The sequence below is a fragment of the Salvelinus sp. IW2-2015 genome, linkage group LG31, assembly GCF_002910315.2.
Source record: "Salvelinus sp. IW2-2015 linkage group LG31, ASM291031v2, whole genome shotgun sequence".
NCBI classification, from domain to species: Eukaryota; Metazoa; Chordata; class Actinopteri; order Salmoniformes; family Salmonidae; genus Salvelinus; species Salvelinus sp. IW2-2015.
In genome coordinates, this window is record NC_036870.1 from 12,393,782 (window position 1) to 12,403,834 (window position 10,053).

Sequence of the window (10,053 nt, forward strand, 5' to 3'; positions counted from 1 at the left end):
ATTTTGGCTGTACCTTATTGCCCAAGACAATATTTTGGATGGGTTTTGCGTACCTAGATTTTGAGTCATTTTGGGGACATTGCAGTGACCCACACACTTCTGTACTATTTTGTGAATAAACTAACAGAAATGTCTTAAAATAACTAAATATCAATTCCAGCAACCTTTTGGCAGCCCCTGTAATACGGTATAAATTACATGCATGCCAAATGTAATCAGTTTCATGAAATGTGTAAGCATGAACAAAGTCTTAAGGTTACAGATGGTGAAATTATACGTTATTTTATTAACTGTAATAATTGTATGTACAGGCAATGACAAGTGTAACTGAGCATAATTTACAATGTATTTCATTAATTCTGTGATGTATGCTTTGAAATGTTTTCAATTASACTTTGTATGCTCTACTACAGGGGTTCCCAAACGTTTCACACAGGCATTGGGGAACATCACGCGCATGCGTGCACCATGTTTATTTTTATGGGCACAAGCACTGTTCATGACACAAACTGTTCACACCCTTCTTGTTTGCTTAGAGAACATTTTGCCGTTTAAAGCAAATTTTCTTGCAATTCTATACAGTTTGCCATGTCTAATGTTTATTCATGTGATATTTGAGTGACTCAAACATCACAACAGAATCTATAGGCAAAAAAAACCTAGCTAAAAAAAAAAAAGTTAGCTGACATGGGCGAGTTGATTTCCAACAAGTTATAAATAGCTCTCTAAGGTCTGCAATGACTGACAAGACAACAGGAACTGATGCTGCACTACCCCAATTTCGAAATTGCACCTTGCGCCCCCCACCGACCTCTCGGCGCGCCCCACAGTTTGGGAACCACTGCTCTACTACACAAGCCTGCGTGAAGTGAGTAAATGGAATGTTTTTGTATTTTTATGAAGCATTTTGGGCTAACAAGCTGGTAAGAATATGACTGATTTGTCCTGCTAAATGGTTCTCTTGACCTTTCCACCTGATTTAAGTTATAAGTTAACATTCCACCATCTTAGCTGATGTATATAAAACACAACAGTATGCTGACACCTTTTCACTCTCTACATGAAGGCTTTCACCCTTTGGCCCTTTAATATGATACAGCCTTCAGTCAATAAACTCACTGCTAAGCTGGAGCTGAAACCCCTCCAAGTGTTCTTTCAACCGCTCCCTCACATCACCGCTCACCACAGTAGTCCTGATGTCTGAGTGGTGGCCTCCCTGTCCATCAGTGGGCAATATAACCCTCAGCCCTGTACCCCCACCCTCCAAGCACAGCCCCTTTTTCTCCTCCACCAAGTCTCTAGGAAATCCCACCTCTGACACTAATATGGTTTGTGCTCCCACCTCTTCTGCCACTCCCTCCATCCCAACTGTGCCCTTCAGCCAGTCTTCAGAGGGCACAGGCACTAAGAGCAGTTGGCCCTCCTGCATCCAGAACACCGGCTCCTCCAGCTGCTGCTGGCTGTCCACTGGCTCTGCTTCTATTGAGTTCAGGTCTGTGACGAGTAACCCTTGCTGGGAGGCTGGGCAAGGCTGCAGGAATTGAACCCGGCTGTGGGTATCCTGCAGTGCTGCTCTGCCTGAGGGCTGCATCTGCTGAAGGCCCACCGGTGATTGTGTTTGCAACAGGGGGATGGACAGCTGAGGGTTGCAGTGAAGTTCCACGCCAGCTTTCACCCCTTTCTCAGGTGGCAGCTCCACCATGACTACCTGCACATCTTCACCACTCTCAGACGCGCCACAGTGATAGTAGTAGCTTTCATAGCTTTCCTGTGGCGCTCCTGCATATGTTGTGGTCTCTACAACCTTCCGAACTCGAGCCTTCTTTGGAATTCGTCTTCCTCTTCGACCATCTCTGTCCCCCTCATCAACCTGAGAGCTCCAAGAGCCATCATCCATAGTTCCCTGTCCACCTTTCCTGATCTGAGAGCTTCCCCTGGTCACTTTAACCCCATCGTCCTCRCGCCCTCTTCCACAGTAGAAGCAGTAACCTCCCTCCTCTTCCAACCCAGCTTTAGTCTCTGTAGTCCGGACCCGCCCTCCCCAGTCAATCGGTTCCCCAGGTCCGTCTTCAAATAACCCCAAGTCCTCTGGCACTCCATCCATCTCAGTCTCTTCTGGCTCAGCCAGGCTGACACCTCCTGCCTTATCTCCATGTCCTTTCCTCTCCAACCCCTGAATTCGACCTCCCCTGCCCTTAGCTCCGTCACGGGAGCGAAGCAGGGTGTGTTTCAGACGATTCTCTCTGAGGCGCAGGAGCGCATGCCGCAGCCGGTTCTCCCTCCGCCTGGCCGCACTAAGCAGACGCAGGGACTTCTCCAGGTTGTCGATGGCCCTGTCGTAACGCTTCCGCCACACCAGGGGGCAATGCTGAGCATAGTTGTGTTCCTTGGGCAGGTAGAAGCCAGGAGGTGGGGGTAGGCGCAGCATGTATCGCGATGGGGAATGAGGACGGGGAGAGCCAGGTGGGTCTCCGGGTGAAGAGCCTGATGGTTGTTGAGGGGAACTCTGTGGTGTTTCGACAGTCGGCGCAGACGTTCCCTGGGGGGAAGGGAGGGCCTGGGCTTTGCCCAGCTCTATCCGGTTATTAGCTTCCCCATTGGGTGTCTCAGAGCTCTGAACTTGTTCTCCACGATCTATATTTTTCGCTTCAATTTCTTGTTGTGCACCATTCTGGCTGTTTTGTTCCACTTTCAGAGAGCGGGACCTCCTTAAAAAGGAAAGATGACATTTAACATACATCCCAGCTCTGAGCTACATGTACAATAYCGACTCATTGTTTCTATTAAAACATTTTTWWWAAATAAACAAAATTGCACACTGTGCTACATGTACTTCCATATCCATATATATGATAGACAATATAACAAATACATTTGATTTATTCAATTTTCTTACCTGGMCTGTAGGCTTATGACATTCTGTTTGCCCTTTCCTCTAGGAGTTTCCCCCCCTCCTCTTCCTCCTGGCTGCATGACCATTTCGAAGACTGTGGGCAATGCATCGTCCTTCAGCCTTCGGTACCCACTGTGTAAAGTTYGAAGGTAAGATGACGATCATTTAAAATGCTGGCAGTTATCCTTGATGCACTGTTACATACCGTATATTTTCATACATTACATGACCAGAAGTACGTGGACACTTGCTCGTCGAACATCTCATTCCAAAATAATGGCCATTAATATGGAGTTGGTCCCCCATTTGCTGCTATAACAGCCTCCACACATCTAGTGGAAAGCCTTCCCAGAAGTTGGAACATTGCTGCGGAGACTTGCTTCCATTCAGTCACAAGAGCATTAGTGAGGTCGGGCACTGATGTTAGGCGATTAAGCGCTGTGCAGGCCCAGCAAGTGCTTCCACACTGATCTCGACAAACCATTTCTGTATGGACCTCGCTTTCTGCACGGGGGCATTGTCATGCTGAAACAGGAAAGGGCCTAACCCAAACTGTTGCCACAAAGTTGGAAAAACAGAATCGTCTAGAATGTCACTATGCTGTAGCATTAAGATTTCCCTTAACTGGAACTAAGGGACCTAGCACAAACCATGTAAAACAGCCCCAGACCATTATTTCTCCTCCACCAAACTTTACAGTTGGCACTATGCATTGGGGAAGGTAGCGTTCTCCTGACATCCACCAAACCCAGATTCATCTGTCGGACTGCCAGATGGTGAAGCGTGATTCAGCACTCCAGAGAATGTCTTTCAACTGCTCCAGAGTCCAATGGCGACGAGCTTTACACCACTCCAGCCAACGCTTGACATTGTGCATGTTGTTCTTAGGCTTGTGCGGCTGCTCGGCCATGGAAACCCATTTCATGAAGCTCCGGACAAACAGTTCTTGTGCCGACGTTACTTCCAGAGGCAATTTGGAACTCGGTAGTGAGTGTTGCAACCGAGGACAGATGTTTGTTTTTTTACGTGCTACAGCACTCGGCGGTCCCGTTCTGTGAACTTGTGTGGCCTACCATTTRGCGGCTGAGCCGTTGTTGCTCCTAGAGGTTTCCACTTCACAATAACAGCACTAACAGTTGACCAGTTTAATTGTTGTAAAGGTGGCATCCTATGACGGTGCCACGTTGAAAGTCACTTCAGTAAGGSCATTCTACTGCCAATGTTTGTCTATGGAGATTGCATGGCTGTGTGCTCGATTTTATACACCTGTCAGCAACGGGTGTGGATGAAATAGCCAAATCCACTAATTTGCAGGGTTGTTTAAATACTTTTCTATGTATAGTGTATTAATATCAACAGCACTAAGCTTCCTTTGCAATTTATTGCATTTTCTTTCATTTCAGTCCTTATACAGACATCCCCCCAAAAAATGGGATTAAAGAGTTAGACTATAACACTAAACATCAATACATAATCACCCTGACAGTTAGGCTGAAGTTTTTCCAGTGGAAACTAGGCACTAGAGATACAGTACATTATCACCTAACCTTTGGAATCCTGAGGTAAACACTGCCCTCTATCAGTTGGAAGAGACAATACATACCTGACTCCTGAGAGTTCAAAACTCTCTGGGGTGAAATGCTTGGAGCAGAAATAGATGAAGTTGCTCTGGGGGTCCCATGGCCCCTGGCCTTGTGGGCCCTTGCGGTGCGAGTTGATGATCCATAYGTCCCGGCGTGGGGTTCCACGCTTTGGCAACCTGGCAACCACAGGAACCTAATTTAGACTTGCAATAATGTGCATGGCAGAGTAATACATGGTTAAGTAGGTCTGTGTTAATTTAAAAAATCTTCTGTATTATTGACAAACATAGTTTCCAAAACAGTGGGTTGGCGATGATTACCAGTTCATAACTGAACACAACTTTTCTGCCATAGTAGGCTACTGCTTTACAGTGCATTCTTAAAGTATTCAGACTCCTTGACTTTGTTACATTGACATTACAGCCTTCTAAAATTGATTTGGACCCTTACAAATCAGCCGGGCTAGATAATCTGGACCCTTTCTTTCTAAAACTATCTGCTGAAATTGTTGCCACCCCTATTACTAGCCTTTTCAACCTCTCTTTCGTGTCGTCTGAGATTTAACCAAAGATTGGAAAGCAGCTGCGGTTATCCCCTCTTCAAAGGGGGGTACACTCTTGACCTAACAGCTACAGACCTATATCTATCCTACCCTGCCTTTCTAAGGTCTTCGAAAGCCAAGTCAACAAACAGATACCGACCATTCCGAATCCCACCATACCTTCTCCGCTATGCAATCTGGTTTCAGAGCTGGTCATGGGTGCACCTCAGCCACGCTCAAGGTCATAAACGATATCTAAACCCATCGATAGGAAACAATACTGTGCAGCCGTATTCATTGACCTGGCCAAGGCTTTTGACTCTGTCAATCACCACATCCTTCGTCGGCAGACTCGACAGCCTTGGTTTCTCTAATGATTGCCTCGCCTGGTTCACCAACTACTTCTCTGATCGAGTTCAGTGTGTCAAATCGGAGGGTCTGTTGTCCGGGCCTCTGGCAGTCTCTATGGGGGTGCCACAGGGTTCAATTCTTGGACCGACTCTCTTCTCTGTATACATCAATGATGTCGCTCTTGCTGCTGGTGATTCTCTGATCCACCTCTACGCAGACGACACTATTATGTGTCGTTATTACTATGTTATGTTTTTATTTTTTATACATTTCGAAGAAATTATAAAAACCTGTTTTTMCTTTGTCATGGGGTATCCAATTTAATACATTTTAGAATAAGGCTGTAACGCAACAACATTTGCAAAAAGGGAAGGGGTCTGAATARTTTCCGAACGCACTGTACAAGTCACAGGGGTCTATTTTAACATATCTAACATGGTAAATTATAATTGCTCCCTGTGGGCGTATAATACAGACAAGGTATCTATGGTAGACTATGGAGGGTTTGATGCACATCCAAACTTTTCAAAGGGGCTGGATAAAGATCCAATATAAAGACAGAGGGAATGGCACCTCACATTTGCGAGCATTATAACAGTAATGTTTTATAAACACCGTGGAACCATCTTACAGATCATATTTGCACTTCTCCAAAAATAGCATTACATTTGAGCCATGTACGTTCACACCATAAACCCATGAACGGTGAATCTTTCTAATAAGTTACTCTTTGAATAAAACCCTGTTATTTCTAAATAGGATCGGACATAAAAATTATTAATTGCCTCTCTCGTTCCAAGGCACTCTGTGCACTCGCAGGCCTAAATATCTTTACGCAGAACATTCGCACATCTATACAAAATAAATAGGCTCCTGTCAATTGTATCGTTGCCTATGTGCGAGGCAGATTCAAAAAAAAAAAGAAAAAAAAGAGTCCTGCTCGAAGGTGAACCTCCGTCCCAATCTCAAATCTCTGGAAGACTGAAACAGGTTTCTCTCAAGAATGTCCCTGTATTTAGCGCCATCCATCATTCCTTCAATGCTGACCAGTTTCCCAGTCCCTGCCAATGGAAAAACATCCCCACAGCATGATGCAGCCACCACCATGCTTCACTGTGTGGATGGTGTTCTCGGGGTGATGAGATATGTTGGGTTTGCGCCAGACATAGCGTTTTCCTGGATGGCCAAAAAGCTCAATTTTAGTCTCATCTGACCAGAGTACCTTCTTCTATATGTTTGGGGAGTCTCCCATATGCCTTTTGGCAAACACCAAACATGCTTGCAATTTATTTTTATTAAGCAATGGCTTTTTTTCTGGCCACTCTTCCGTAAAGCCCAGCTCTTTGGAGTGTATGGCTTAAAAGTGGTCCTATGGACTGATACAGATACTCAAATCTCCGCTGTGGAGCTCTGCAGCTCCTTCAGGTTAATCTTTGGTCTCTTTGTGCCTCTGATTAACTTTTTAGCGACAMGGGGCAGTATTCGGAAATTCGGATGAATGGCGTGCTCAAAGTAAGTAAACTGCCTTATACTCAGGCCCAGAAGCTAGGATATGCATTGGATAGAGAACACTGCAGTTTCCAAAAGTTATGGCAGGTGAAAACCTGAGGAAAATCCATCCAGGAAGTGGGATTTTTTTTATGTGAGTGGTTTTCCATTGAATGCCTATTGACTATGTAATTGGTTAGGGCCCAGATTGCAGTTCTTATGGCTTCCACTAGATGTCAACAGTCTTTAGAAATGGTTTCAGGCTTGTTTTCTGAAAAACGACGAAGAAAAAAATACCCTTTGGTTAGGGGACTGGGGAAGCATGCAGTACTGGTTTGCACGCGTGACTGTGTGCGCGCCCTTCGTTCTTTTCCTTTCTATTGAATACGCTATTATCCGGTTGAAATATTATCGATTATTTTGATAATTGACACGCTGAGGATTAGTTATAAACATCGTTTGACATGTTTCGACGAACTTTACCGGTACTATTAGGATGTATTCGTCTGCATGTTTTGACCGCCTTTGAGCCAGTGGATTACTGAACAAAACGCGCCAACAAAACCGAGTTTTTGGGATATAAAGAGGGTCTTTATCGAACAAAACTACCATTTATTGTGTAACTGGGACCCTTCTGATTGCAACCAGATGAAGATCTTCAACGGTAAGTGATTCATTTTATTGCTATTTCTGACTTTTGTGACTTATCTGCTTGGTCGGAATTTTTTTGTATGCTTTGTGTGCGGGCGCTGTCCTCAGATAATCGTATGTTATGCTTTCGCCGTAAAGCCTTTTTGAAATCTGACAAAGCAGCTGGATTTACAAGAAGTTCATATTTTAAACAATGTATAACACTTGTTATTTTCATGAATGTTTATTATTACTATTTCTGTAATTTGAATTTGTGGCTCTGCAATTTCACCGGATGTTGTCAATGTGGGTCGCTAGCGGCACACCTGCGCCAGAGAGGTTAATGACCTCCTTGCCTGGTCCGTGAGTTTTGGTGGGCGGCCCTCTCTTGGCAGGTTTGTTGTAGTGCCATATTCTTTCAATTTTTTAATAATGGATTTAATCATGCTCCGTGGTATGTTCAAAGTTTCTGATATTTTTTTATAACCCAACCCTGATCTGTACTTCTCCACAACTTTGTCCCTGACCTGTTTGGAGAGTTCCTTGGTCTTCATAGTGCTGCTTGCTTGGTAGTGCTGCTTGCTTGGTGGTGCCCCTTGCTTAGTGGTGTTGCAGACACTGGGGCATTTCAGAACAGGTGTATATATACACTGAGATCATGTGACAGATCATGTGACACTTAGATTGCACACAGGTGGACTTTAACTAATTATGTGATTTCTGAAGGTAATTGCTATGAAGCCCCTAAATAAGATCTGGTGCAACCAAAGGGGGTGAATACATATGCACGCACCACTTTTAAATTAATTTAAAAAATAAAAAAGATTTCCATTTCACTTCACCAATTTGGACTATTTTGTATATGTCCATTACATGAAATCCAAATAGAAATCAATTTAAAATTACAGGTTCTAATGCAACAAAATAGGAAAAAACACCAAGGGGTATGAATACTTTTGCAAGGCACTGTACAGGTAAATTGCCAAACCTGGTGTTAGAGCTTGAAAATGTAAGTGCGACAATTTTTACATGACAAAATTGCAAACTAACATYCGTTTGACACTTGCGCCTCCTTAGCGCCAGCCGAAAATYGAGGCCACAGTCTTAATGCTTAGCTAAAATTAGATTGGACCCACTTACCTGTGAAAGGTAATGCCAGCCTTACGATTTTCTCTGGTGTCACGGGATTTGCATCCACCTGCAGAGCAGTGTCTAGGCATCTGAGCAGGATAGCTGGAAAGCTGAGGGGGAAAACATTTGTTATTATAGCCATCTATAGATAAACCATTCTCTGACATACCCTACACATGAACTTATATGGTAACTTATTCGTTTGAATCAAATAATTTATTTAAGGGTTAATTAATTCAATAAATTAATAACATGAAACATACTGGTTATTTGACAATGAAGGTACCTATGCTGTAGTCAAATTCCCAAATACTAAACCGTGTGCATTCATTCGTTATTATGGTACATACCCATTTACATMTGTGCTTGTTGCAATAAATAAGAGTAGGTGCACTCGATTTAAGTCACAGCCCGATGTGCCAGCCGATGGAATGGTCCCAAACATTTACACCACGCCCACCCGGCTAGCCTTCCAAGCTAAATCGAGCACATCTTGTCACAGTCAAACTCGCACAATTTGCCTTGCCTGTCCATGGAAGAAAAGCGCTTGTTTCATCATAAAAAGATGACACGATTGATGACCCAGGAGCTCATTAGGTTGTTAACTATTCCTAGCAAGCAAACATTGCATGTTATTTTTCACAGTGGCAATATCATCGCCACAAAACACATTCATTTCCAGCAGTAAGACTGTTAGCTAGCTAACGTACAGAAGTTGTAAGCCAGCAAGCTAGCTAACGACTGGCTAGCTCAGAAACGACTGTGGTTGAAGCTGAGCGCCGTCTTTGCTGTCCATATTTCAACAACAGTGTGACTATTAACACATATAGTATACCGTTGTGCAGTTTATATTTTTAAAAGTTCACTACTTGAAGAATTACCTTAACACGCAATCTTTCGACCTCACGAAGATGGCCGTCTTGCTCTTCCTCTCCTGCGACGACGACTAGTCTACCATAAATCCCGCCTCCTTTCTAATCTAGCCAATGAATCTATGTAGGTGGTAGGCGAGGTAGTTTGTGTTTGTTAATATCCAATCAAATTGTTTTTAAAGACCTGTTGCTGGTTTTGGTTCTARGTTCGATCCTGAGAGTTTTTAGTAAAAATGGTGCCGCATCAGAAGCGTATGTACCTTTTCAGACAGTAGAATTCTATGGAGCGAAGTTTTGGTCTTTGCGTGTCAAAATATAAATACACATTTAATTTGACACGTCAAATAACACAATTATATTATAGAATGMTGTGTGTGCTGAATTTGCATGTACAAGCCAAGCACCACCATTATGATCACTGCTGTACAATACTGCGTTGGGAATAAGGCATTATTTGTTCGACTGAAAGGGAAAACGTCTGTGTGAGCATTTGAAATTAGATCAGGATCAAACGAGCAGGATAAACAATGTTTTCAAATATCTTTGATACAGACGTTATTAGCA

General features: G+C 43.6%; 1 protein-coding gene across 4 annotated transcripts; it reads right to left on the minus strand.

The window, feature by feature from the left end:
- Positions 1-266: 266 nt before the first annotated feature.
- thap7 (THAP domain containing 7) lies at positions 267-9,839 on the minus strand. 4 transcript variants are annotated; one of them, XM_023976120.2, is made up of 6 exons: positions 9,499-9,839; positions 8,968-9,143; positions 8,627-8,727; positions 4,497-4,652; positions 2,897-3,025; positions 267-2,708 (listed from the first exon to the last, which is right to left on the minus strand). In XM_023976120.2, the coding sequence occupies exons 3-6, from the start codon at positions 8,704-8,706 to the stop codon at positions 1,103-1,105; spliced, it is 1,971 nt and encodes a 656-aa protein (XP_023831888.1). In that variant the 5' UTR covers positions 8,707-8,727; positions 8,968-9,143; positions 9,499-9,839; the 3' UTR covers positions 267-1,102. The 4 variants fall into 4 exon arrangements, with proteins under 4 accessions (XP_023831888.1, XP_023831887.1, XP_023990494.1 ...); XM_023976119.2 differs by lacking the exon at positions 8,968-9,143; XM_024134726.2 differs by lacking the exon at positions 9,499-9,839 and having other exon boundaries at positions 8,968-9,490.
- Positions 9,840-10,053: the final 214 nt, after the last annotated feature.